Below are 26,398 nucleotides of genomic sequence, written 5' to 3'. Positions count from 1 at the left end.
TATCATTGTGTTTTATCTATCGCGGATGTATGTTGAGCCTACGCCAAAAGACTTGTCGCGAATGCTGTACTTGGGTATCATAACAAGATGTATCAGATTGCGTTCAGTACGCAGATGTCATAGAACAGGAATGCATGGCTACAGAGATTCTATGAATAGACCTTCCATGTTCCCTTCGACTTTTGAGTAGTTTCAAAGCCAGCCAATGTATAGTGGACGTAATACAGCTCAGCTTGTGTAGATTGAGATGAACCCTAAACTGACAAAAGGAAAAGAGAGGTATGTAAATGTCAGGATAAACACATTATAGTAAGACAAAAAAAACCGGATCGAGAATGTGAGACTACAATTTCCCCCTAGTAACTTTTACGTTCCCCGTTTGAGTCAGTCTTCCAGTATTCTATCAAGCCTTGGAATCGCAGTGGGCACACTCATTCGCTCTATCGCAAAGGTCTTCCGTAAACTCCTCCACCAATACCGACGCTGCCAGCATGTCCTCCGGGTGGCAGGCCTAAACCACACCCTCCATCTCTATGCTGCATCAGGATTGCTGTCAACCTGTTGACTTCGTCGTGCATTTGTTGAACAGTTTGCTGAAGACGTTCATTCTCAAGCGTGAGTGTTTCGACCTTTGTCTGCAATTCCTGAAGCCAGGCTTTTTTGCGTTGGCGGCATTTTAATGCAGCTTCAAAAAAACAGTAAGTTTAACTGACAGGACAAAAACAATCAAAACTGTACCTTGGCGATTTCTTTCCAAAAAGTTTTTTCTTTTTTCTTCTTCCGTTTCTGGCTTTCCATTATTCCCCTGTGAAGTCATTCCTCCATAGCCGCTTTCTTCACTATCTGAACTACTTTCTTGCATCACTTTTCCTCCCTTTTTTCCTTTTTTCGTTTGACTTTTGCCTTGCTCTGGCGCTTTCCGCTTTCCTCCCGCAAGGCCATTAGCTCCCGAGACGCTGCTGGACTTGGCAGGCTTAGAAACCGAACGACGAGTGGCGGACGAAGGTGGAGTAGAGCTGGCCTCTTCTCGCTTGGAAAGTTCTTGATGCGCTTGAGATAATAAGAAAAGACCATTGGCTGCTTGAGACGCAGCATTGGCACTGTGCTGAGCGTAATCTACATACCCCCCGACACCAGACACATTTCCTACATTTTGGCCCACCCCGACACCCGCAAGCACACTAGGATGGGCTCCGCCTAGAGCTGATGCAAAATACCCTTGTCCTTGACCAGCGCCTGCTTGACGAGGCATGTCTCCAAATACGCCGGTCAAGGCATTCAGAGTGTTGGGCGTAATTGTTTCTTGGACGTCCTCTGGTGGACCATGAGATGGTTGCGGATGAGAATGATGAGAATGTTGCTGCATATGTGGAGGTATTGCGCTTGGAGGGTGGTTCGGTTGTCCTTGAGTATGGGCCACAGGTCCCGGGGCGCTGGCAGATTGAGCAGCTTGCGAGATTTCGCTACCTTCAGCTGCAGAAGGTGTAACGTTTGTGATAGAATTGAGAAAGGCAGCCGTGTTGGGGGATGGAAAAGGCAATTGATTGAGGGATGCAGAAATGTATGAACTGTAGCCCGGCGTAGAACTAAAACCAATACCAGGTGTGAAGCCAGTCCTCAAGGTACCCTCGTAAGGCCCACTGTTCTCTCCTTCCGGTTTAACAGAGTTGTTCCCAACGGTTTGACTTTGGGGACCAGTCAGTATAGCAGGGCTCAATGGTCCACTTCTTAGCGAATTTGCCAACCAAGGAAATTGGCTTGGATCAGCTGCTGCAGGACTTGTCAGACTGCTGAGAGGTGGCAAGGCGTTGTGACGAGTACTGGTAGCGTCTGTACCTCTCGGCGGGGTGTTTTGGTCTGTGTTACTCGGGTCACTGGAATTGGCTTGCGGGTTGCCTCCCGATTTGGGTGGATGAGAGAACGATTGTTCGAATGGGTTGGGTTCAGCGTCGAATCGAGAACGGCCTTGACCTCCTACATTCGGCCTGATGGGTGGTCGCTCAACAGCGTGATTCTCGTTTGGTCTGGATTCAACAGCCGGAGACTCTACTTTCAGGAATGGTGTCGATCAGAGTGGTGCCGATCAGAGCGGTGAGTGGAACAACGACGATAGAATGGGTTGTGCGACAAGTGAGTCCATGGAAAAGACGACGACAGAGCGGCCATTGTGTTGTACGATTGAGGTTGTTTTCAATCGAGAGAAAAAGCGAATGGCAAATCAGCAATCGAGTTCTTTATCCACCACATCGACGCAAACACCCCATAACCAGATGGCTAACAGAACCATCCATGGCAGTTGACCACCTGCAACACAAAAGACCAATCCTTTCACTCAAGCATGCGAGTGAATGGATGGCCAGTGATGACTGTCGTCTCTTTACGGCACCTTATGACCACGAAAGCTGATGCAGCACAACTCACCTTTTCTCTCCTGTCCTTCAGGAGTGGGCTCATCCACAACGAGCACTGTGTTCTTTCCCAACGTATCCTTAACACCGTTGACTCCAGTTGAGACAGGTTTGTTGGGACTTGCACTTGGCTCAGTAATGTTTGGTTTTGTGTTGGATGCAGAAGAAGACGGCCGCGGAACTATAGGTAGAAAAGCATGAGTATGATGTCATAGTGGAGTGGAGGTCCAGGTCAAGCCACCTACTTGAGTTGTTGAGCGCGGACGGAGGCAATGGTAGTGCTTGAGTAACTGCTGCCATGCTTGCGAGAACAACTTTGGATTGTTGCAAAGTCAAGTATATATAGAAAGAATGTTTTCAATTCCGCTGTATACGCTGGTGGAAAAAAAGAAAGAAAAAAAAGCGGAATCAAATGGAACGAGAGAAAAAAACCCAGTGATGACTATACAATCGCAACAACAATGAATAAGGGCTACAGTGAGTGGCGGTGGAAGGGTCTAGAAGAAGAAAGCTAGGACTATGGATACATAGCAAGATAAATCCACGTCAGCAGAGCAAAGAGCAGGTGGCAAGGGAAATGGAAGCTGGAGGGCGGCGGTCGCCGCCATGGGTGGCGAATGGATACTCACTAAAGCAAAGGTGGTAATGACGCTGAGCGGCGTGGTCAACTGTACGCTGGGATGTTTTGTATGGAGCGATGGAAAAATGATTTTAGAAAATCAAGAAAGAAGAAGAATGACGACACAGCAACAATCGATGACGCATTGTGATTTGTAGATAAATACAAGGTGCAAATATTGAACGATTTTATCGATTTTATCCGGTCAGGCGAGCCTAATGTTATTAGGCGAGGGGAATATGGCGAGCCTATGGGATGCCTTTGGCGGCCTATTGGCATGCCTATAATAGGTTTGACAGGCGAGCCTATCTGATACATCTCTATCGATGCTCATTGAAATATCCTGGTATTGGACAAGTTTCTCTTTTACACACTGCCAACCAATATGGTAAGTTTGTTGGATACCTATAACGGACGCTGCTTATATACGCTCAGTCCAATCTTTCGCTATACACCGTCACAGCGCTTTTGGTCCTCGACTCGGATGGCCAGCGAGTACTGGCAAAGTACTACAGTCCTCCACACCAGACAGCGGTGAGCACGGGTATCCCAGCAGAACTTGGAGTAGGCCCAGGAGGCCCTGGAATGGGAGGATTGACAACGCTCAAAGAGCAAAAAGCATTCGAAAAGTCAATCTGGGACAAGGTCAGGCGTGGAGGAGGTCAGTCGTTGGTATCGCAGTTGAGAGCCGACACTGACGAATATAGGCGAGATTCACCCTCTCCCACCCCACATCATCATCATCCGGTCCATCATCGATCTCACATTCATCATCGTTGGCCCGCTCGCGTCGTCCAACGAAATTATGCTGAATCAAGCGCTGACTGCCTTTGTTGATTCTGTTAACCTCTTGCTGAGAGGGAGCGTCGAGAAGAGGAATGTTTTGGAGAGTCTGGATCTCGTGTTACTGGCCGCTGATGAAACGGTTGACGATGGGTAATGTCTTGATGCCCATGGACTGGCCCTTGCTAATGCCGACCATAGCGTCATTCTGGAGACGGACGCAGCGGCCATTACAGCTCGTGTCTCTCGTCCCCGGCCCGACACGACAGACATTGTCATCAACGAGCAGACTATCATGAACGCCTGTAGGTTGGCTCATGGCAGCTTATTTCAGTTTGCTGATCAGTACCGCAGATACCACATTGCGGGACAGGGTTTCCCAAAAAATTCAGCAGCTCTAATATCTTTTTTTTTGGGTTACGTAAAGGGACATTGGTGGATAGAGATCAGGTATGCCAAAAGATGCAGATGCATTACAGGTTCCCAATCTCTGGATGACGATCCCAATGGCCACAGCTGGATGCGTTTAGTCTACTCAAAGCTTGAAGCATACGCAAAGCAAATAATATGATACATTGTCAACTAGGAAAACACTGAATCCACATAGGGTAATCAAGCCTCTGGTAGATACGAAAAGATTGTGGTTAGTGGCTACAGATCATAACTTTGGGTTACACGATGAATCATCTTTTTTGAATCACGCCTCAAAAGGCAGAATGTCCGCTCTAGAAAAGCAAGACGCTGGCGGCCCACATGATGACTCCCAAGCCAGCGATACCAACTTGGGCTTCTTTTCTACCTGTACTGGTGGCAGATTTGGAACTGGTTGCTGCAGCGGTAGCCCTGCTTCCACTTTCTTTTACAGCACTAGACGTAGAAACATTTCCAATAAAAGAGAGCGTAGTGCTAGGTGTTGGATTGAACACGACAGAATCACCCAAGGATAAGATTTCAACAGGTTTAGACTTGGCGCTGGCGTTTGAATCGGCCATACCGCTAGTGGACGAGCCTGCTGCAGACGAGGGATTGTACACAACGAGCGACGAGAGTGTGGATCTAGAGCAATCCAGTCAGCCCGACAAGGCCAAACTGCTCTCAACATACATATTCTTGAGGCTGACGATGCTTGTGTTACCTTCAACGTCTCTTGGGACGTGCGCCTGCTCAACAGGTGCCGCAGAGATGACGTTTGCGGTAGCTGACAAGGTTGTCAAGGCCAGGAGGGAGAGTCGCATTGTGGTCGGGGAGGAGGGAAAGAAAGAGTAGGTGGATGAAGAAGGGGATTATTGAAAAAAGCGAACGCCCTTTATATATTCTACCACAATGCACTAAAACCCTGCAAATACAACTACTATAATGGAGAAGTCAACTAGTCCAAATGGGTTCCGTCCAGGCACGGGCTGTCTGAAAAGCGGCGATGTCCACCAATACTATATAGGCACTTGAGTTTGGTTTGTGTTTAATACAAAACCAAATGTTTATATAGAATGATTTTGTATTCAGAATTGTAACAAGAACCGAGGAAGTTATAGGGATGGTGTAGGCTGAGGAACAGGACTGCAGTGCTGGCAGTGGATGGCATAACCGTGATAATAGAGAAGAAAAGCGTTCTTCTAGGAATTAGCCTTTAGACCCAAGATATCTTGGCTTCAAGAAAAGTCTCGCATGCAAGACAGCAATCCATGGTGATCCATTCGGAGCGTAAAAGTCTTGCGGCCATACATATGAAGCTTGATAGGACACACGCAATCAACAGATTGCATGCAATGATGGGAGACTGACGAAGAACGTGAAAGAATTTATCTCAAAACATTATAGCTCTTGGCACAATGACTGACGACGAGCATTGAGCCAACAGGAGATAAATATAACCAGAAACCCGTCCGAAGAAGATTGTTTTAGTACAACGTCAAATGCCGTCATGGCTTATTGAACAGGTCTCGTACTCGTACAACACATCCCTGCCTTGGGAGATTTCTCTTATCATTTTCCAATACTGGCATCCCAATGTTGGTTATACAATTTTGTCGTACTATCGGATTTAGTGTTAGGTAGTGACTTTGAGGAAGAAAAAGATATACCTAATGTAGGCCGATAGTAAACCGGTTAGACACTGAAGCGGTTGGCCAATTGAAGGATAATTCAGGTTGAAAACATCATAAGCTAAAACTGCGTTAATGATAATAACCTCTTTCAATAGTAGAGTCATTTTATAACGAGACAGGACGCATGAACATACAAACAAAGGCAAGGTCTGCCAATAACTTTTTATTTGACCAGCCTGCTTCTCTCAAGTTTTTTCTCATTTTGTCTTCCTCTATTGTCATCTCTGTATCTCGATGATTCCTTTCTGTTTGCGAAGACGACAGCAATGATAAAGCTGATTTGATAGAAGGTATTGTATGAATGTGTAATTTATAAAGGCCGATCAGTGTTGTCAAGAACCAGAAACGGCTATATTTGTGTTAGTCTGACAATCTCCTTTTCTACAGATAGTATACAAACTCTGCCCATCGGCTAGCTACTGATCCGGCCCTTTTATTGACTAATCCCAGTTTAGAAAGGCAGAATACATCATCCGCTATCGCGCCTAAAAGATCAACGAGGTGCAAGAGAAGAGTACGGGCGGAGGTGGGCTTCGGAGACAAAAGGTCTGTTAGAGGATGAAGGGGGTTTAAGAGAAGTAGGCATTTCCTACATTGTGTGTCAGCTCAAACACATTGCTGTCACCATTGGAAGAAGCGAACCGTGTCAATGACAGACCAGAGACAGCGATTGCCATTCTCTTGCTATTGGCTTTCAACCAAGAAGATAATGGTCTTGTACGTGCAAGGACCGATAGTAGATAAAGATAGGTCTTGAGAGCATATTGTATGCATTTCTGTATATACATTAGCATTGATTGAATCCGTTTATGGCAGAATAGGCATACTAATACTTTATCTCTCCCCTTACTGCTATCCATCATTCTAGCCAACGCCTGCAACGCCAAAACTTCTCTTCCTCCATATAGTAAGACTTTCTTGTTAATAGTTTTCTGCTGATCCAAGCCTGTACGATTTGGAGATTCTCCGATATGTCCAAGGGAGGAAACGCCCGCATCATACGCTTGATCTCCGCCGTGGTCGATACAAGCATTTGGCAGATCGCCGTAAGGAGAGCCCAGGTTGACACTGGGAGGCTCCCTCCATGACGCTTGCAGAGCTGATTGTGAGCCAACCGACAGATTCATGGTTCTGTGTCTTGATATCGAAGCCAAGGAAGAAGTCCAAGGATCTGTCTCTGGATGTTGGACAGAACAGGTTGAAGCTGGTGGAGAAGGTAAATGAATGCTTGATGAAGTGCAAGGGGCGTCTTTGAGAATGCCTCTCTCTGCAAGGTTGTTATAGCGTCGAGACATATACAAGAGAAATTTAAAAGTTACTGAAAAGTATTTTATGATGAAAAGACAAATCACGCATGGTCTTCTTGCACGCGTTCGTGATTTACTTCCAGGTCATCACTTTTTTTACCATTGTCTAGCATCAACAATTCAAAGTTATCATCTTTATTTATAAACTTTTTCACATCGGTATGTCCTCAACGTCTAGGATTAATGGTGCGCTTTCGCCGCCTCTCGCAAGAGCAGGAACAGCTGATTCAAAACCTCGGTATGTCTTGTTAAGTTATAAGAGCAAACACTTGGAAATTGAGGCGGACGAAGTGTAATAAGGATGTTGATAAAATTGCAGCTTTCCGTCCGATATTTTGAGAACTTTTATAAAAGAAGTGAGTATCATGTGTCATCTATTGGGACCCGCTGACGATTAATTGATTCCTTGAACGCTTATGTCCTATTCTTACTTTTGCACTACGGTCATATTATACAGCTTTTGCTTAATACCCTGTCTACAATTTCTTGGGAGCCAGAAGGTAACAAGCGAATGCGAGAGCTAAGCAAGGGCATAGCTGAAGTGTGTCTTTCTTATTGGCATGTCTGAGGACTTTTCTGGCCTATAGTCGTAATATGCCTGGACAATATTTCAGACAGAGTGAGGCCACTAATCTGACATTCCTATAGAAAATCAAAGGCAGAATGGTAGAAATTGAGCCAAACGGCTTCAAATATGTCGTGAGTTTCTAAGAGTAATTTTCCCTGCTAGATCAAGCTTGCAATTAGAATGCGAGAATGACTAGAACTTACATGTTCCATAACAGGTAACGGCGACTCTGACAGAAAATAAAGGTCAAGCAGCTCGGTGAGTTATTTTCTTATATAAACATTCCCCTGTTCAAGATTGCGGTTGAAGAGCTGATACAGAATATGTAGGGGGGATCTGGTGTGCCATTGGGAGGATTGTGATCAAGCCATACAAGAGGTTTTCAACAATGTGAGCTCAAATTATCCCCATTCTCCTTCTAGGCTTTTAGAATACACTAAGACTTTATGTACGGCAGGAATCCATCATTTATGTTGTCACCGCATATGCGCTCCGTTGCATGTTGTGACAGCTCTCAATATACCCCACAAAGCTTTCGCATCGGTCTTGACATAGGAATTGTCACATTGTATCCATTGTACATCATCTATCCATGGCAGGGACACATTCTTGGCTTTCCGACAAGCCAAGGAAAAGATTAAGCACGTAATAACAAATCAATATCAGAAGCTATCTCATGACATGACGATATATCAACACCTTGGGTCTTATTGGCTATTTATGTTTATGTTTTTCATAAGAATGTCACACAAGTAGGTAAATTTGACAACAAAGCTTTCAAGTATCGTTCTTTCGCCATTTTGGTTAATGATATCATGAACCGTCTGCTTGGTATCTACTCTCTATGTCTCAAGTCGATGTGTAAACGATTGACATTGTCTGACACCTTCAAATTGACATCTTCAACATCACTAGTAAATCAAACCTCAACACTCCCAGATTTACAGGAGGCAACGGCTTGTGTTTTCTCAATTATTTGTATTTTGAAGCATTCGTGAGTTCTTGAATGACCTATTCAACCCAGCACGCAATGTATATGAGAGAAAAACTCTTTGAAAAACGAGAATCGGCAGGCGCTGTGAAATAGGCTATTGAATCATAGTTAGCCCTCAAACCTTAGGGTTCTCAATGGGTCTTGGATAAACGTTTGGTTCATCATCCGAGATATCAAGAGCAGCCCTCATAATTAATACTTTGTGAGGTTCTTTGAGGCTTTGTGCTACACATCTCACGTTATTGAGTGCATGGTCTAGCTCCTCCTCAACAGTCAATTTCTACTGATGTTGATCAACACAACAATGTCTCATCATGCTGATGCTTTTTTCCTAATGTGACCTTTTTATTCGCTCAAAGGCGAAGGAAGAACGTCGAAAACGGTTAAGAATGAGCTGCACGCTAATGACTGCTTAATGATATGTCTGTCAAGTGCCGATCGATTCAAGACCAACGACGCGAGTATACTTGATCATTAGCTTTCTTTCCATGACTCGACTTGAACAAGATGGTATGGGAAATAGCTCGACAGGTATGGTATATCCAAATCCAGAATACTAAGAACCGCTTTTCCTGTTCGCCATTTGGCAATCTTCGCTTCTGTGGTATATGTCCCACCTTCAGTCACCCATGGCATTAGTGTTGCAAACGATAGTCATGTAGCTTGTGTCAAAAGCAACAAAAAATTCTTTTCTGTCCTCTCCTAGTGTTCCGGTCTTTTCTTTAATCAGTTTGGCAATCTCTTCGTAATCTGCCCTCCTGCGAATAGTAACTCATCAAGCTCTTGATTCCCACCGACATATCCTTGGATGCCTAAGCATGCGTCTATGAACAAGATTCCAGAATTTCGCATGCTGGTGGTGAAGGTTAATCCGTGGCAAGCAGGATCAAGCAAAAAGGTGCTTGTAGCTATTGACCAGTGAAAGGGGATTTTCAAGAATTAGAGCATGGCGAGGACTTGGCTTGGGAAGAACCTTGAGAGGAGACGATACTTGGTAGCTTGGTCCAGTCAGTACTAGACAGAAAAAGCGCAGGATACATTCTTTGAGGTTTTGTTCACTCCATTATGTCTCTCGCTGAACCTATAGGTATCTTGAGCATCCATTATCTTTTACTTGGTGTACTTTGTTCGTCGCCGTAATCATGTCCTCCAAAAATGCTCCAGACTTTCCAAAGGTTGTGATCCTTACAGGAGAAAGAGACATTATGTTGAATGGAGGGGATATGTTAATTCTTGAGGGAGCGATATAAGAAAGATGTAAAAACCTCGCTGGCTGAAGAAATATCGCAAAATATAACCACTGGCCGTGGCGGAGTTCGCCGCCCAGCTAAATGTTGCTTTTATGATGCGGAACCAAATAAACCAACAACTCCACACTAGCCATTATCAAAATGATTCATTCAAATATTTTATCTTCTTGTGAGAGAGAAGAAATAAACAAAAACAAACATTGAGATGGGCATAAAAGGTTGGTCGTTTAATGGACATCAAACACCCACGGGATGTATAACTGATAACGGAGTGTGCTTACACTTGAAAAGGCCTAACAGGATTGTTGAGCGAGAATGCCCCAAAGTGTATGAAGGACCATGAGATGAAGACTGTACGTTTAGTGCGAAGCATTCTGCGCATAGGAGGGAAGAAAGACGTTCTATAGGACTTGGAATCTGACAGAATGCTCTACAGCTCTTTGGGCGCAAAGTTGCAATCGATGCTTCCATGTCTATATATCAGTTTCTCATCGCTGTCAGGCAGCAAGATGGCCAGATGCTCATGAATGAGAGTGGTGATGTAACAAGGTATGCTTTTCGCCTACGATGTCGTGACCTCAATTAAATGGGATTGTGATAGTCATTTGATGGGTTTCTTTTACCGGACCATTCGTATGGTTGATCATGGTATCAAACCATGCTATATCTTTGATGGTAAACCGCCAGAACTCAAAGGAAATGTTGTATGTTAGGTCTCTTGATATATCTTATACGGTCAGCCGATAGTATGTGCTTAGCTCGCCAAACGTTTCGCTCGTCGTGATGAAGCCAAGGAAGGAGAAGAAGAAGCCAAAGAAACGGGTACTGTTGAAGACATTGATAAACTATCTCGAAGACAAGTTCGGGTCACGCGAGAGCACAATGAAGAGTGCAAAAAGCTTTTGGAATTAATGGGAATTCCAGTTGTCACTGTCAGTCCAGGTTTTCCAAGACAAGCACCTAAACAACAGATGTTGATAAAGAGTAGGCACCAGGCGAGGCTGAAGCTCAATGTGCAGAGCTTGCCCGAAAGGGTAAAGTATACGCTGCAGGATCAGAAGATATGGACACACTCACCTTTCATACTCCTGTCCTTCTCCGGCATTTAACATTTAGTGAGGCCAAGAAGATGCCCATTTCGGAGATCCATTTGGATGTAGCTCTTAAGGATCTTGATATGACTATGGATCAAGTATGTGTCTCTCAATGGATATGACATCTGACCTGACTTGCCTCAGTTTATTGAATTGTGTATTCTCCTTGGTTGTGACTATTTGGAACCTTGTAAAGGCATCGGGCCAAAGACTGCTCTTAGACTGATGCGAGAACACAAATCACTAGAAAAGATTGTGGAGCACATTCGAGGGAAAATGTCTGAAAGAGCTGAGGAACTGAAAGCGCTTGAGGAAGAAGAATCCGAAGCTGAAGAAAGTTTAAAACAGTATGAAGATCGATATAAAGCTATCAGTATTCCAAACTAATCAAGTCCATGTCAGGGACAATGATGATGAATCGCCCAAGAAAAAGACGCCGTCCAAGAAGAAAAAAGTTGGGAGCGCTGGAATGCAAATACCTGAAATTTGGCCTTGGGAAGAAGCAAAACAGCTATTCCTCAAACCAGATGTTATCAAGGGAGATGATTTGACGCTTGAATGGAATCAACCCGATGTTGAAGGATTAGTGGAATTTTTGTGTCGAGATAAGGGCTTTAAGTGAGCGCGAGTAAAACTGTAATTGGACAAATGGGATGACACTTCTTTAGTGAAGAGCGAGTTCGAGCTGGAGCTGCCAAATTGGCCAGAATGTTAACCGCCAAGCAACAAGGTCGTTTGGATGGATTTTTCACGGCCAAACCTAAAGATAGCATTGAAAAGGAGACAGCAACAGGGAAAAATGGAAAAAGTATTAAGCGAAAAGCAGATGAAAACGGAGGAATGAAAAAGAAAGGAAAAAAGTAGTCTCAACCTTGGCAATAGGGCATGATAGGAAACATATAGTCGTTACTATTTCTAGGTTCTAGACTCACAGATTTTTATCCAATTCTCCATAAAACATGAAAGTATGATTAAACACAATCCATACTTGAGGAAAGGGCAACTCGATGATTCTGTCTTCGAAGTCAAGGTTCTGATCCAATGAAGATATGAGTGTTATAAAGGCTTGGATTTTCATCCGAACAAAAGCCAATTTTATGCAATCAACTTGTCGTTGCATCTCCATCATGAATATTCCCCAATTAAGCACGAACTAAAAAAAAAGGAAAACACTACAACTCTCGTCACTACCCGTGCAATGAAACCCTCATGTAACTGTATGGAATGTCTAATACGACTTGCAGCCAATCCATCTAGTAACTCCTGCCAAACAAGGTCCAGCTCTTGGCTTTCTTGCCGCACTGCACACATTTTTGATTCTCACCATTAGGAAATGGCCCAAACCGAGTTTGATCAAAGGGGATACAAAGAGATTTAGCTCCTGCAGAGGGGGCCTTGGAATCTTCAGCTTGACCTTTATTGGCCCTTTAGAGTAAAACATCATAAGCTGTCAGAGAAGCTCTGTGTTATTAAGTGAGGAATAGCAACATACTGCGAGGCGCTTCTCTTCTTGACTTCGTCTTCACAATTTTCCTCCTCACACCATGGCAAGACAAGAACATTCTTTCCGTCGAGAGTAGGTACCACATCGTCCCACTCTGTTACATTTTTTAGCCTGTCGTCAAATGTTGCCTTTGCACGTTCCAGCATGGCTTTTTGTATACCATCGAGGTAAACACGAACAGTATTAGTAATATCAGAAAGGGGGAAGGAAGTTTTGGTGTTGTCATATCGACGAACAGCAAGAGTGCTGTTCGAAGCAATGTCTCGAGGACCCAATTCGAGCCGTAGTGGAACACCCTAGAGTATTGTGTGAGCGATCTATTCGTGTTTCTGTATTAGGAAGAGAAGCGACAAAGATGACTTACTCGCATCTCCCAGTCATTAAACTTCCAGCCAGGAGTGTAGCCATCTCTCAAATCTGCCTTGGCCCTGATGCCACCTTGCACTAACTCTCTCTCTAATTTGGTACAGGCTTCATAGATGCTTTCGTTCTTGCCCTCAATCTTGCTCAAACCAACAGGAACGATAACGACCTGTTGCAAGGCTACTCGTGGAGGAATCACTAGACCTTGGTCATCGCCATGTACCATTACCATTACACCCAAAGAACGAGTGGAAAGACCCCAAGAGTTTTGCCATGCAAAAAGACGACCTTCAGAGCTATTGGGAGACTCAACCGTGATGTCAAACATTTTGCTAAAGTTTTGACCCAGATGGTGAGATGTGGCGCCTTGAATGCCTCTTCCTGTTGTGGGAATGAAGCCCTCGACGGTGGTGGTATAATCGCCACCAGCAAACCTTTCTTTGTCAGATTTCTTGCCGGGGATGACAGGGACGGCAAGCAGGTCTTCATAGACTTTGCGATAAAGGTCAAGGATATCAAGAACTTCTTTTTCAGCTTCAGCCTTGTTAAGGAAGGCGGTGTGACCTTCTTGCCAGAGAAATTCTCGAGTACGAAGGAAAGGCTGGGGGTTCTTAAATTCCCATCGAACAACGCTGTTCCACTGGTTTAACTTGAGAGGTAGGTCCCGGTGAGAGTTAATCCACTTGGCATAATAAGGGTACATGACTGTCTCAGAAGTAGGTCGAATAGCAATGTGCTCCTCAAGCTCAGATTGCCCAGCTTTTGTAACCCAAGCTACTTCCGGGGCGAAACCCTCAATATGATCCTTCTCTTTTTCAAGTCGAGCTCGTGAAACAAACATGGGGAAATAACAATCTTGGACACCAAGTTTCTTGATTTCGTCATCAAACCAGTTTTGGATAGTTTGCCAAATAGTGTAAGACCAAGGACGAAGGATGTAGCATCCGGAGATATCATAGTAGTCGAGCATTTGGCCTTTTATAAGAACATCGGTATACCATCCAGAAAAGTCTTCGTCTTTCTTGTATTGGATGGCCATTTCATACTTGTCGTCATCAGGAAGGACAGCAGCCTTGGGTTTGTCGTCTTTTGGGACAGCAGGTTTCTTCTCAGCAGTAGGCGCGCTAGCCTTCAACTCTTTGAAGTTGACTATCTTTGCTTCTCCGCCAACTAGAGAGTCAAAATAGCTCTTAATGTCACTACCCTTGAGAAAAACTGTGGTAGACGAAGAGGTGAGATGTAATGCGTGTTGTTCTTCAGATTTTGTGAGCTCAGCATCAAGCAAAAGGTGTAGAGTCTCAGGCACAGGTTTTGGAAGGGCCAGAGCAGAGACGTCGTCCTTGGTGACAGCAGAAGGAAAAACTTGCTTGATCAGGTCTTCCGACGCAAGTCTGAGCTCTTTTAGCTCCAAGAGTTTTCCAATAGCTCCCGAATTGGTTTCTGTGGTGTCGCTGGCAAGAACGATTACTGGAGTTGGGACAGCAGACTTGGCCGTCTTCGGCTTAAAGAGGAGTGTTTTGGTCAGTGATGCTTCTGCAAGCGCGGCGTTTGCAAGCGTAAGCTGCGCCTTCCACTCAGCGGAGCCTTTGACGGGCGCATGAGTGATGACCTGTGGGTGGGCTATCTGAAGCTCGTGGAGACGGTCAAGAATGTTGGAGTCTGTAACTTTGGTCATCTTGCTTGCTTGCTGGCAGTGTGTACGTATGATATATGGTCTCGTATTTGCCAATAGCCTTACAAGCATCAACAAAGAGAGAAAAGAAGAAGAGATAATAGAAGATAAGTGACAAAATAAGTACGAGTCAAAGCAGAATGACATTTTGGCCATAATTTATTACGTAATTTTGTAATTACGGCAATGATTTATATTTCATCCTATTAACGGCAACTTTTTACATCCATTTTTATCAGAATGGTCTCTAGAAAACATCTTTCCGATATGCTTGCTCTCAAGAAGGCTCTTCCTATCAGTGCAAGAGTCCATACTTCAGCCCATGTACCCATGTCCCACGCCCACTTACCCCGGGCATCGTATCATGGAGCGACCACAAGTCAAAAAAAACCTAGTCCGCACGCCAGCTGGTACAGGGAGATTGTACCTGGTAAAGGTTTTTCTTGACTGCGTGACTCTTTCTGATCGCTCTGTAGCCATGCTGCCAATTTTTGTTATTTCTACTACCATTTTCCTCTCGCTCTCGCTCCTCCGAACTCATTTGTCTCACTCAAAGTCCCTTGCAGAATCTGAGCAGCGCATAGCCGAGCTAGAGTCGGAGCTCCAAAGAGCCAGGATAGAGCAGAAAAGACAGATGTTGAGGGAAAAGAAGGAAAGAGAGAGAATATTACCCATGGTTGTAGAGAGAGTGCTCCAGAGGGTCGGCGTTGTTGGTGGAGAAGAGCAAGAGGAAGACAAGGTGGAAGTCCGGCTGCTGTAATTCAGTAAGAGCATCTATCATAGCTCCTATTTAGAGCTGGTCTCAAGTGTAAAATGTTGAATATTCAAGTATTGAAAGTGTATTATCAAGTGGATTCTACAAGCTTCATCCATATGGACTTGCAACTTCGTCCTACTCATTGTTATTGCATAGTCAAGATTGCATTCCTACAAGATAAACACATTCAGTAAGAGATAGACTGAGCCCACACCAACACTACAACAGCCTACTTGGCAGGAGCTACCTCTCCACATTCTGGACATCTCCTCCACTCTTCGTCGTCCATCCATCTCTCAATAACAGGCTTCAATTGAGTGTCCAGATCGGAGCAGTGGAAAGTAACTTGTCTGATTTGGACAAGGGAAGAATGTTTGGTAGACGGACAGTACCAACGCATGGTATCTAGTTTGACAATGGTTCAGTCATCAGATACCAAAATTTATATAACGAAATCCCGACACATACCAACAGCGTCGCCCGGACGAACAAGCTCCATAACAACTCCAATTGTATCTGCTACTCGACGAGGAGAATGGGGAGTGTTGGCTATCAATCTCGACGTCAGTTTCTTGGTTGACATTCTTTTTGGCTCAAATTCTTCCGCTCATGTTTGGTTCCACCTGTTTTCTGGTGCTTACCAATACCGACTTCAAGACCACAATTCTTTAATCCGTTCTTCAACCCAAACAAATAAACCCACCAGGCAACAAAAACATGTCCCCTTCATGTATAACTATATCCCTGATCTCTTCTTCATCAACTACCTTCAGCACCATTGATCCTTTATATTGATAAAACCACTCCTCGGTGGTATTGATATGAAAGTCAACGCGAGTATTCGGTCCACCAACAATCATGGTGATGAGATTCTCGCCCTTGTAGAGACATTTATTGCCTATACAACCAAAGAAATATGTGTTAGCGATGGCACACCACTGAGCCAGATGGAACCAGCAATGTAATGATTAGACTTGCCGACAGGTGGTTTCAACAACGACGCATTTTCTTCCAACCACTTTGGAAAATTGATGGGCGAGGCAAGCATTTTCAATATGTACAAGATTGATTAGATTGACAAGAACTAAACAAGAAGCATATCGATTTTACAAATAAATAAAGAATTTTCAAATAGAATCACAAAACCGAGATGGCGATTTGTCAAAAGTGGAGGTTGGCGGATTTGCCCGTCAATTTGCGTTTCCGCTTGTGGTTACTCTAAAAAGCGACAAGATAAGGGTTGCTAACATACATTCATGATAGCAAATCCTTATCTTTCTTCCTCCCTGTCGCCAACAGCAAAAGAAAGAAAGTAAAACAGGCTGGAGATTGGAGCTTGGAATACCCTGCTAATAAAGAAGCGATAAATGAAGAGGCTCCTTCGGATATCCAGAAATGGAGTGGGTTTGCAAAAGCGTTCAAGCCCGGATGGCAGAAGCTGACATGGATAGAGAGGAGTGACTGGACAAGTCGCGGAGCACTCCAATGACCCTTGTCACTCATGACAAGCTCATTAAATCGTTGGCGGCCAAGAAGCCCTATACAGTGCTCTTACCAAAGGATAATGGGAAAAGTAAGCAGCGTTGTAATTTTCCTAGCAGAACATGGCTAACAGAAAGCAGTGTCGAGCTCGGGTATAATCTTAGCAAAGACTACAAGAGATCAACAAAGATAACGGTTGGTGCGAGCGAGCTCAACGAGAGTACCGGGTATTTGTATCACTGTCAAGACTGAAGTTGTCTTGGAACTTGGGTGTCAAGCGTTGGGACGAGGTTTAGCTTGAGTGAGAATTGTGTAGCTGGAATAGACAAGGACAGGTATTAAGATTCATCCTCTAAGAAAACTACCAACAGCAGGTCCTTCGTTATGTCTTCTCGGATTTTGCTCATCTCCGCCAGGTCCAGGTTGATTCAATTCTATCCATCTACCACCCATACATATCGTCGTCAGCTCGACTAACTTTCCCTGCCGTCATCCTGACACTCTCCTCCCTCCAACAACACCACCACCAACGCTCTCCGGGCCAAACTCCCTACTCATTCTCCCTCCAGAACAAACTCCGCCACACCAACCGTCACGATACAACTCCTTTCAAAATGTATTCTGCTCTCTAAAAAACGCGAAGCGATAAGCCAACATGAAAGGAGACGGTCGGAGTGTGTATATCCTTTACAGAACTCTCTCCACGTATCTAGGACCGTGGCCATACTCGGACTCTGCTTCTGTATATATAAACAAGCGGATAGACGATAGACTGTTGTACTCAAAACCATCCCACCGCCTATTCACCAAGCATGTCCTCATGGTTCAGTACCCAGCCACAGAGTAAGGCAAACGAAGATGCTCTTTCCGATTCACAGACCGAGGAATTCAAAAAATTATTGAGTGGCAGATATGGAGATGCCTTCCACGGGGATGGTTCGCTAAAATTGGGTTTTTATACCCACGATGGAACAATAAACGCTTTTAACACCAAAACGGGAAATCTTGAAGAGATTACGGATGACGGGAAGCTCCCCAGCCAAAACGATACCAGTGCGGCTTCAGCACAAGGGACAAACGCAGCGACCAGCCAGGCAATGTCGGGAAAGAGGCAATCACGTAACCGAGAGGGCCCAAATGAGAAGTTCCAAAAGTCAGTAACACCATTCCCATAATATCGTCGCAGGTGAACGCAACTGACGAGTCCAATAGATCTTTATCAGGTAACCCAGCAGATTCGGGAAATGAGGATCCCTGGGTGGTTGTGGACAATCCAGAAGACAATGTTCGTGGGGGCTGGGTACATGTCAAGAATAGCAAACGTTAGAAACCACGCTCTAAACCTAAAGGTCACACTAATGCAGTCGGAGTTGTATTGTCATTTACTGCCCATATTCCATCCAGTAATACAGGGTTGTGGCAGTACTCGATTTCAGTGGATGCAAGCGAGATGCAAAGTTATGTTTAACGTGTAAACATGGTGGCATGGCCCGGTTGCGCAGCGTCCAGCGTCTGATTTATGATGTCGATGAGGGAGGATTATTCGCTGCAGGATGGTGTGGGTTGTTCTTGATACGTTGAAAAGGTAAATGTTGTCAGGATGAAGGTTGTCTTGGAACTTGGGTTTTGATGTCGGGACGAGGTTTAGTTTGAGCAAGAATTCGTCAGGAAGAGGGTTAGTCTTGGGCTTGGTCAAGCCGTGCTTGAGACTTGTTGACTGTTGTTTGAGTATGTATCTCGTATAGGTGAAGACATCTATCAAGATTCATGCTCTGAGGATCTATCAATGACGAGTCCTTCCTTATCTCTTCTCTGGTTTTGCTCGTCTCTGCCAGGTCCAGGTTGCTTCAATTCTATCCATCTACGAGCCACACATGTTGTCCTCGGCTCAACTAACCTTTCCCCTCACCACCAACACTCTCCAAGCCAGACTTCCTACCCATGTGTCAGGAGTTTGGTTAATCTTGGTCTGGAAGTGCTTGGGACGAGTGGCTTATCTAGGAGTATCTATCTGAAATAGACTCTGACAGCTATCAGATTGATTCCCTGCGGAACTATGACCAGCAAGATCTTCCTTATATCTTGTTTGCTCTACGTCCTCAGACAGGTTCCCGTCCAACCCACTTTACCATTCCTCCGCATACACGGTATGCTGTCTTCTTATATCCGCACCTTGTACATCATCCTGGCGCCATGGTCCCTCCAAAGCAAGCTCCGCCCAACGAACCGTCACGATACGACTCCTTTCAAGAAGCTTGCTTCCAACGAGATGCGAAGCAATGAAACAAACACAAAAGGAGACGGTCGGAGTGTGTATATCCTTTTGTAGAACTCTCTTCACGCCTCTAGGGCCGTGGCTATACTCGGACTCTGCTTCTGTATATAAACAGGTGGATAGACGATAGACTGTTGTATTCAAAATCATCCCACTGTGTATAATCAAGCATGTCCTCTGACGAGTCACGGGGTATGGGGGAAATCCCAGATGGTGGTGTTTTTCCATTTGATTTTGAGGAATCCTGCATAAAGTCTTCGAGTAGAGAACTTGAAGTTGGCTCTGGCTACAACCATCCTTCGTTTGCTACTGGGAGTGACAGAACATCTCTGGATGAACAGTGCGGAAAACTGTTTGGAGCGGCATACGATGCCTCCTGTGGAAACTATACATGGCCATCTGATGCCATTATGAGACCAGACCAGATAGCAGCACTGAGGCTCCTGGAAAAAACCTTGTCGCGTATGGATACATCTGATAGAAGAAGCTCATATGTGAAGTCACGTCCAGGACTTCACAGGTCGAAAAAAGTATCCGACTTAGAGTCGCTGTGGAAACACACCGACGAATTTGCAAGGTGTCGAGGGTGGCGAGGTGGATGTGGAAGAAGATTTGGACAGGATGGTTGTGTGGATAAAAATGTACTTGGTTTTGGAGATGAATCCGAGTGAGATGCAGAGTTATGTTTAACGTGTTGATAGTATCGTGTCATGGTCGGGTTGGGCCAAGAATTGAGCAGAGAAATGCCTGAAGAGTACAGGACATTGTGTATGCGGAGATGGTATAGTTGGATGACTGTCGCAGAAGCAGAGAAGATGTAAGGAAGAGACTGTCGTTGATATTCTTATTCCTGACATCATCGACAACTCAGTGAGGCACTCCTGTGCTTACAATAGGCATGCAGGTGACTGGCACGCCTAACCATGTAACTCGTTTTTGAGTCCCAGAGAAACTAGTCACCATTCTTACATACTCTTATATGCAATTATACAAACCCCATCGGTTATGAGTCTTTCTGCTTAACAGCCATCACATACACAATTATACATCGGTACATACCGACAAAAGTTTTGAAACCCCAAGTACGACAGGTCTTGTCCTTCATCAAGGGTGGTGAACGAATCTGGTGAACCCCAGTGGTAAGTCATTGCACTCCAGGAGTAATACGCAAACTCGTCCGCACACGGCCAAGCCATCTTGAGGGTCTCTCCGTCTTTACAAAGAAGCATTCCTCACTTGTCATGGCAGTATACAACATGTCTACCGACCACAGTGTTGCCTGTTATAATGGGATTGTACTCACAGGATCAGAAAACTACGCGACGTGGGAGCCATCCATCTCCGAGTCTCTCGTCCTGAGAGGCCTCACAATTGCTGAGCCAGTCGTACTCGGCGAAACGCCCACTCCAGAAGAAAAGACCGAGTACAGACGCCAGAGACAAGCATTTGCTCTTATCATGCAGTCACTCTCGCCAGAAGTGCTAGTCTTTTTGCCGGCCAACATCAGCTCTTTTACGACAGCCAGTTCCCACGCTTTGTGGGAGCACCTCAAATCGCACTATTCAGTCATACTTGTGGCAAGACTAGCTCAGCTGTTTCAACAGATGTGGGCCCCTTTGGTCATTGAGGGAGAGGATCCCAATAGGAGAATGGCCGAGATCCGGGTGGCACATGCCCAAATCAATGCGGGTGGCGAGAAACTTTCAGATAGGATGCTCGCTCATGCTATGCTTCTTGCGTTGCCAAGTTCTTACACCACTGTGAAACAAATTCTTTACCTTGAAGAGTCCTTCACGTCTACTGTTGTAGAAGCCGCAATACAGGCCGAGTGGACTAGGAGGACAGCCGAGGGGAATGCTGTGGGGATCAAGATGCAAGGACGAGCTGCTCAACGTGGCAGAAAGCCACCCTCGAGAGAGTGGACTGAAAAATGGTGTAGCCTTCACAGATCACCCACACACAACACCAACGAATGCTCTCTGCGTAGAAATCGTCCTCCGAAAAGGCTATAGGGGTCGGTGTAAGCTCACAAAGGTTGCTATGGCAACCCCGCCGGCTGAGTCGGAAGGAGGTTTTGCCTCCAACACCACAACGTCTATCCCTCTCGTGACAGTAGCACTCTTGTTGATTAGGTGTATCGCATCGCATGGGCAACAAGGCTCCCAGCAGCCTCCCGCGTAGTGTGTCTGGCCATTCAACTTCTGACCCATTCAACTGCAAGGGAGCAGCTTTACCCGCTGGACATCATGGCCCTCAAGGGTCTCATCCTCGATCGAGTACTCTACGCCCTTGACTTGTGACTGATAATATGCATTCTAATGATCACCACGTCACTTTTTCTGTTCAATCGTTTTATTATCCACATTCATCATTATCCACCCTTGTTGACTCGTTCTCGTAACAACATTCCCTCGTGAGGTATAACACAGGTACTTTTTTGGACTTGATCCTTTCTTCAGCGCTGCACCAAACGTCACCCCTTACAATCACCCCAACACACATCTGTCTTTCCTCCACCGATAGTCAAGCCAGAGACGCTCACCTTGATTTCATCAGCCCATCTCCTCACCGACCGTCTTCCACGACAGCCCAATCGTGACATGTTGGCCATGTCTTGTATGTTGTTTTATCATTTACAAATGTATCAACCATTGAATCGATCTGAATGGAATGGAAAGTCTCGCAATGAGGCTACCCTCGTGACGACTTTGCCATGGAAATAGACCAACACAGCTATCCAAGATTGATCCTCTGGAAGCTGTGAACAAGTCCTCACCCTTAAAGCAACGCCCAAACCGACACGATGCGGCGCCTTTGTAACCAGACTCACCATAAGCCATGCGTGAGCCACCCATACAACGTTTAAACAAGCACTACTTCGTCGTAGCAATGTCCCATCCATCACCCATTCCCATCCAACGCTGACAAAAGAGTAAAATCCCATTCACCGGACCGACATCTCAATGAACGGATCGCCCGCCGATCCCTTTTCCCGAAAACCAAACATGGTAGTTGCCTCCACAGAACATTCCGGTTTTGTTCTAGAAGCAGATGCGTTATCCCAAGACGATGAGCAGGATAGCGATGCTTTCTTGACCGTTTGTAGGTGGATTACAAACTGGACCGTTTGGATGGACGGCAGCCCTTCTACGCCAAGAGGCTACAGTAGAGGCATTGTGAGGAGGTGTGGTACAGCACGCCGGCCAAGTCCAAAACAATCCACCCATTCCAGCCAACATCCCCTCGACAACAAACCATCCACAGGCCTAAACCTATTCCTACTTTCGAATGTCGAAACCTTTGCAGGACCATTCCCAATTGGAAGCAAAAAGTTACTGTCTGGCAGAACCAACTGTCACGATTACATACCAACCATTAGTTAACATGCATTGAACCAAAAGCCACCATGATGCAAGCAACTGCATCATTATTTGTTGGCTATATCCCGCGCAACACCCAGCGTATTGCACCAACCACAATCCAATTACCAAGTAACTCGACACCGACACTTTTCCTATCCAAATCGACGCCAACGAGGGATGACCACGATACGCCAGTGGCACTCTCCCCGCCATCGCTTGCCCACACCGACAGCCGCTCCCTCGCCTCCTCCCATCGCAGACGATGCCATGCACACCCAGCAACAGCACACTTGTACAAGCCGTTCCCACCCAGCCACCTCCGCCCCATCGTTACCCTCCAACCGTCTCAACTCTTCCTAAACGTACCAATCACAACCCGCCACCCTGCAGCAGACAATCCCCATCGACCTCATAGATCAGACACTGGACGCTGCGCAACCCGGTCATGCCACGACGCCAACTCGCCAAACACAACTCTGCATCTCACTCGCATCCACCTCAGACCAAATACACATTCCTGCCACAACCTCGGAATGACGACGTGGAATATAGGCAATACATAGAAATGCAACTGGGATGGGATGAGGGTGACCTTTTCGTTCAGAGTGTGCATTTGGATGATCTATATTATTCATATCAACTCCTCTCCGTCCACCTCGCCCCGAAGCAATATCTTGCAACGTCGTCGGTGTATTTGGCTAACGCTTAGTGGAGTTGTCAGTTGGTTTCTGCGGCGGTTGCGAGACTGGTGCTTGCGAGTCTTCGTCAATTGGACCTGGCTCCGCACATAAGCTATCTCCACCTTGAGATGTATCAGGCGGACGTTCATTTCGGGAGAAACTTGAGAAGGTTTCGACGAAAGGGTTCTCTCCCTGGGTGTTCAGTGCGACTTTCAATCGTGAATCCTCCCAATTGGTACCTGAGGATGGAATGTATCTTCCAGAGTTATCGAATGTGATCTCACCGGAGCCAAGAAGAAGAACACTACTGTTCTGTCGCCGAGGACGATTTCTAGGGTAGCCAGTGCCACTTGCAGATCCTCCCCCCGGATACCCTACGGAGGGCTGCTCAACGTCTAATTCAGAATGACCCTCTGCTGCGTCTATCACGATCTTCAGTGGCTCGCCAGAGGACATGCTTGGCGATACACAGTGGGATGGTTTCGAGCACAACAGTTATGGTCTATCCGCCTGTTTATATACACAAAAGTAGAGTCCGAGTATGGCCACGGTCCTAGAGACGTGGAGAGCGTTCTATAAAAGGATATACACACTCCGACCGTCTCCTTTCGTGCTGGTTTATCGCTTCGCGTCTCGTTGGAGGCAAGCTTCTTGAAAGGAGTTGGACTGCGACGGTTCGTTGAACGGAGCTTGTTTTGGAGGGAGAATGGATAGGGTGTCTGGCTTGGAGAGTGTTGGTGGTGGTAGTGGTGAGGGCTCGATTCGACGGCTGTGAAAGGTGCAGACGCAGAGTAAGGACTGGCGAGATGTTGGCATGGGGTCATCGACGTGTGTGCGATGTGATGAGGTGGATGCTGGACGAGAGCTTGTCGTTTGGTTGTACCAGAGGTTGGATAGATTGATGGGTTGTTCATGTCGTGTGGCTGGTCCTGTGTCAGTGGCCATGGGTAGATAACAGAGGAGCTTGTCTGGCCACGGCGTCACATTCCAGGTCTGCCAGTATGGGTTTGGCATGGGTTGCAAGGTTATGCGAAGGGTGAGCGTTTTATATTGGATAACGCAGATGCAACATTCATAACAGATGTATTGGCTGGCTTCACTGGCTACAGTCGTCAGCGACTTGTCTTCAACGTACTGGTGTTTTGACTATCACTCACCTTATAGCCTAGAACTGGGATGCCACTTTGTAAACGATGAAGAACGGGAGGAAAGCTTGAATCAGAGGGTTGTAAGAGGTGGACAAGTCGCGCGGAGATTGGGACATGTCCGTACGACATGTATCCAAGATAACTTTTTAAATACTTGTAACCAACGACATCTTGCGGTATTTGTAAAATACACAACTTGGCGATTGGGTAATGCTCCAGGATGGACAGCTTTCCTAGCTCTGAATTTGCGGCTCGACAGCTACCGGTGGGTGTTTTGTTTTCCTGTCTAGAGACTCCGTCTCATGGCCTACAGCGTCCGGCTTTCAGTAGGCCACGCGAAATCCGAGGTCTTGTGAAGCATGTCAGGACAGTGGCCTGGTCGTGCGATGGTAGACACTGTGCGACAGGTGGAGAGTATAAAGAGGTGGTCGTCTGGGATCAGTCGGTAAGGTTGGGAGGTGTCTTGAGCATGTCTGATGAACGGTCTGGCTCTAGCTGGATTATAGAGCAGCAACATCACTGCCATCGGCAAACACATCTAGTCCTCATAGCCACCATGTCGGGGCTATCGCGTGGTCGCCTTCGGATCCCACTATATTGGTGACAGCCGATAAGACGTTTGCAACGGGTAGTGTCGTTGCTGTTTGGGATATCACCTGTATGCTTTTGTTTCTCATGGATGGGTGGAAAAGCTCAACGATTCCCAGCTGCAAGCTCTCCGATAGCCATCTTCAAAACACCGGGCGATGTGATCAATCTCGCCTTTCATCCTTCCGGTCGCCATTTTGCAGCGGTATATCCCATGAAAGGACGAGACGTGGTCGACTTTTTTTGCTTAACGCAAGTCTTGGGTAAAGATACCTGGCTGAAGCGGGATGATATCACGCTGGGTGGGTTTACGCCAGAGATAGGATCGGAAGAGCTCAACAGCTTGAGGTTTATCAATTCTGGAGAACTTGTATGTGCCGTCTCCAACGATGGTACGATAAACGCCTGGATATACCCTGTCGAATACACTCCTCTCGAAGATGGGGTCCAACCAGACGATTCGATAGATACGGCAGAACAATGCGAAGCGGAGGAAGATAACCGTGATCGAGAAGGTGGAGAGAAGGGAGACGGATGCAGTGACGTCTCAACGCCAGATGATTCTGAAGAATACAAAGAGGAAGCAGTTGAAGGCGACGTCGAGATGACGGAAGGCGACGTCAAGGGACAGACGACTCCAGAGAATTCTAATCATGAGACTATGGACGGGCCGGAGGGTATGCCCATAGAAAGCAACGCCAATAGTGTTGCAGAGATTGCTGAAACAGATTCACGAGACGATGCGCAGTTGTCAACGGCGCAGCCTTTGCGGGAGGCAACTCCTCCAGCTGATGTCACGGTGGAACACGTCAAACGTCGTGCCAAATCATTGACGCGATACCGACATGCAAGCATCTATTCGGCTTCTCTCCTTTCCTTATCTTTTGATCCACGTGGAAGATTTTTAGTGACAGGTGGGCAGGATGCGTTGCTCACGCTTTACGACACAAAGGGGTGGATGGCAGTGAAGAGCTGGGATGTATTCATGTACGAAGACATTTCGAGTCTTGATAACTTTTGTTGACCATGTCTTTAGGGCCGCTATACGACATACAGCATTCTCGTATGATGGAGAATATATCGCCGTGGGCGGCGACGACTTGTTTATTGCTATTGTATGTCATTGAAACTCTTTTATCTTTGTATATCCATTGGCTCTTCCTGCTAGTACTCTTGAACATTCTCTCAGTTGATGCTTGCTATCTTTCTGGTGCTGAAAGACACTATAGCTTTCCGTTTATACGGGTCAAGTCATCACGAAAATCTCTCTTCCTGCAGCAGTAAATGCTCTTTCTTGGCACCCGAAAAAAAATACACTGGCATACTGTCATCAAGGTAAAATTGGGGTACCCATTTGGTATATATTGCAACAGGAATAGAGATGGTTTCAACGACTCCAATTAGAAATCGTGTGCCCATCTTGATTGCGTATATGTCAA

The 26,398-nt window shown here is 45.9% G+C and overlaps 13 protein-coding genes across 13 annotated transcripts; 7 read left to right on the top strand and 6 right to left on the bottom strand.

Moving 5' to 3' along the window:
* Window positions 1–440: 440 nt before the first annotated feature.
* Window positions 441–2,708, bottom strand: L203_101719 (uncharacterized protein; the record flags this gene model as incomplete). The annotated part of the gene is made up of 4 exons (XM_066211155.1): window positions 441–685; window positions 739–2,046; window positions 2,422–2,589; window positions 2,654–2,708. 4 exons carry the CDS (start codon window positions 2,706–2,708, stop codon window positions 441–443), a joined length of 1,776 nt encoding a protein of 591 aa, XP_066067252.1.
* A 704-nt stretch (window positions 2,709–3,412) lies between these two features.
* Window positions 3,413–4,211, top strand: L203_101718 (uncharacterized protein; the record flags this gene model as incomplete). The annotated part of the gene is made up of 5 exons (XM_066211154.1): window positions 3,413–3,415; window positions 3,463–3,688; window positions 3,735–3,963; window positions 4,012–4,115; window positions 4,165–4,211. 5 exons carry the CDS (start codon window positions 3,413–3,415, stop codon window positions 4,209–4,211), a joined length of 609 nt encoding a protein of 202 aa, XP_066067251.1.
* A 324-nt stretch (window positions 4,212–4,535) lies between these two features.
* Window positions 4,536–5,045, bottom strand: L203_101717 (uncharacterized protein; the record flags this gene model as incomplete). The annotated part of the gene is made up of 2 exons (XM_066211153.1): window positions 4,536–4,866; window positions 4,915–5,045. The coding sequence occupies 2 exons, from the start codon at window positions 5,043–5,045 to the stop codon at window positions 4,536–4,538; spliced, it is 462 nt and encodes a 153-aa protein (XP_066067250.1).
* Window positions 5,046–5,793: 748 nt separating this feature from the next.
* Window positions 5,794–7,210, bottom strand: L203_101716 (uncharacterized protein; the record flags this gene model as incomplete). Its single annotated transcript, XM_066211152.1, has 6 exons — window positions 5,794–5,842; window positions 5,892–5,973; window positions 6,050–6,264; window positions 6,316–6,504; window positions 6,558–6,691; window positions 6,743–7,210. 6 exons carry the CDS (start codon window positions 7,208–7,210, stop codon window positions 5,794–5,796), a joined length of 1,137 nt encoding a protein of 378 aa, XP_066067249.1.
* Window positions 7,211–7,383: 173 nt separating this feature from the next.
* On the top strand, window positions 7,384–8,298 carry L203_101715 (uncharacterized protein; the record flags this gene model as incomplete). The annotated part of the gene is made up of 7 exons (XM_066211151.1): window positions 7,384–7,460; window positions 7,542–7,578; window positions 7,680–7,763; window positions 7,871–7,921; window positions 8,008–8,048; window positions 8,120–8,180; window positions 8,248–8,298. The coding sequence occupies 7 exons, from the start codon at window positions 7,384–7,386 to the stop codon at window positions 8,296–8,298; spliced, it is 402 nt and encodes a 133-aa protein (XP_066067248.1).
* Window positions 8,299–10,239: 1,941 nt separating this feature from the next.
* On the top strand, window positions 10,240–11,992 carry L203_101714 (flap endonuclease 1; the record flags this gene model as incomplete). Its single annotated transcript, XM_066211150.1, has 9 exons — window positions 10,240–10,252; window positions 10,326–10,387; window positions 10,471–10,583; window positions 10,636–10,738; window positions 10,793–10,966; window positions 11,023–11,226; window positions 11,273–11,475; window positions 11,531–11,746; window positions 11,797–11,992. The coding sequence occupies 9 exons, from the start codon at window positions 10,240–10,242 to the stop codon at window positions 11,990–11,992; spliced, it is 1,284 nt and encodes a 427-aa protein (XP_066067247.1).
* A 389-nt stretch (window positions 11,993–12,381) lies between these two features.
* L203_101713 (proline-tRNA ligase) lies at window positions 12,382–14,670 on the bottom strand (the record flags this gene model as incomplete). The annotated part of the gene is made up of 3 exons (XM_066211149.1): window positions 12,382–12,553; window positions 12,621–12,928; window positions 12,997–14,670. The coding sequence occupies 3 exons, from the start codon at window positions 14,668–14,670 to the stop codon at window positions 12,382–12,384; spliced, it is 2,154 nt and encodes a 717-aa protein (XP_066067246.1).
* Window positions 14,671–14,907: 237 nt separating this feature from the next.
* L203_101712 (uncharacterized protein) lies at window positions 14,908–15,427 on the top strand (the record flags this gene model as incomplete). The annotated part of the gene is made up of 2 exons (XM_066211148.1): window positions 14,908–15,097; window positions 15,144–15,427. The coding sequence occupies 2 exons, from the start codon at window positions 14,908–14,910 to the stop codon at window positions 15,425–15,427; spliced, it is 474 nt and encodes a 157-aa protein (XP_066067245.1).
* Window positions 15,428–15,653: 226 nt separating this feature from the next.
* On the bottom strand, window positions 15,654–16,472 carry L203_101711 (3-hydroxyanthranilate 3,4-dioxygenase; the record flags this gene model as incomplete). Its single annotated transcript, XM_066211147.1, has 4 exons — window positions 15,654–15,829; window positions 15,893–15,973; window positions 16,128–16,322; window positions 16,403–16,472. The coding sequence occupies 4 exons, from the start codon at window positions 16,470–16,472 to the stop codon at window positions 15,654–15,656; spliced, it is 522 nt and encodes a 173-aa protein (XP_066067244.1).
* A 1,246-nt stretch (window positions 16,473–17,718) lies between these two features.
* L203_101710 (uncharacterized protein) lies at window positions 17,719–18,233 on the top strand (the record flags this gene model as incomplete). The annotated part of the gene is made up of 2 exons (XM_066211146.1): window positions 17,719–18,059; window positions 18,119–18,233. 2 exons carry the CDS (start codon window positions 17,719–17,721, stop codon window positions 18,231–18,233), a joined length of 456 nt encoding a protein of 151 aa, XP_066067243.1.
* Window positions 18,234–19,351: 1,118 nt separating this feature from the next.
* L203_101709 (uncharacterized protein) lies at window positions 19,352–19,852 on the top strand (the record flags this gene model as incomplete). The annotated part of the gene is made up of 1 exon (XM_066211145.1): window positions 19,352–19,852. One exon carries the CDS (start codon window positions 19,352–19,354, stop codon window positions 19,850–19,852), a length of 501 nt encoding a protein of 166 aa, XP_066067242.1.
* Window positions 19,853–23,241: 3,389 nt separating this feature from the next.
* On the bottom strand, window positions 23,242–23,679 carry L203_101708 (uncharacterized protein; the record flags this gene model as incomplete). The annotated part of the gene is made up of 1 exon (XM_066211144.1): window positions 23,242–23,679. One exon carries the CDS (start codon window positions 23,677–23,679, stop codon window positions 23,242–23,244), a length of 438 nt encoding a protein of 145 aa, XP_066067241.1.
* A 912-nt stretch (window positions 23,680–24,591) lies between these two features.
* Window positions 24,592–26,338, top strand: L203_101707 (uncharacterized protein; the record flags this gene model as incomplete). The annotated part of the gene is made up of 6 exons (XM_066211143.1): window positions 24,592–24,636; window positions 24,685–24,816; window positions 24,867–25,029; window positions 25,079–25,946; window positions 25,996–26,074; window positions 26,189–26,338. 6 exons carry the CDS (start codon window positions 24,592–24,594, stop codon window positions 26,336–26,338), a joined length of 1,437 nt encoding a protein of 478 aa, XP_066067240.1.
* Between the last annotated feature and the right edge of the window lie 60 nt (window positions 26,339–26,398).

Source organism: Cryptococcus depauperatus, chromosome 2 (genome assembly GCF_001720195.1).
Source record: "Cryptococcus depauperatus CBS 7841 chromosome 2, complete sequence".
Taxonomy (NCBI): Eukaryota; Fungi; Basidiomycota; class Tremellomycetes; order Tremellales; family Cryptococcaceae; genus Cryptococcus; species Cryptococcus depauperatus.
This window is presented reverse-complemented; position numbering and strand designations above follow the sequence as displayed.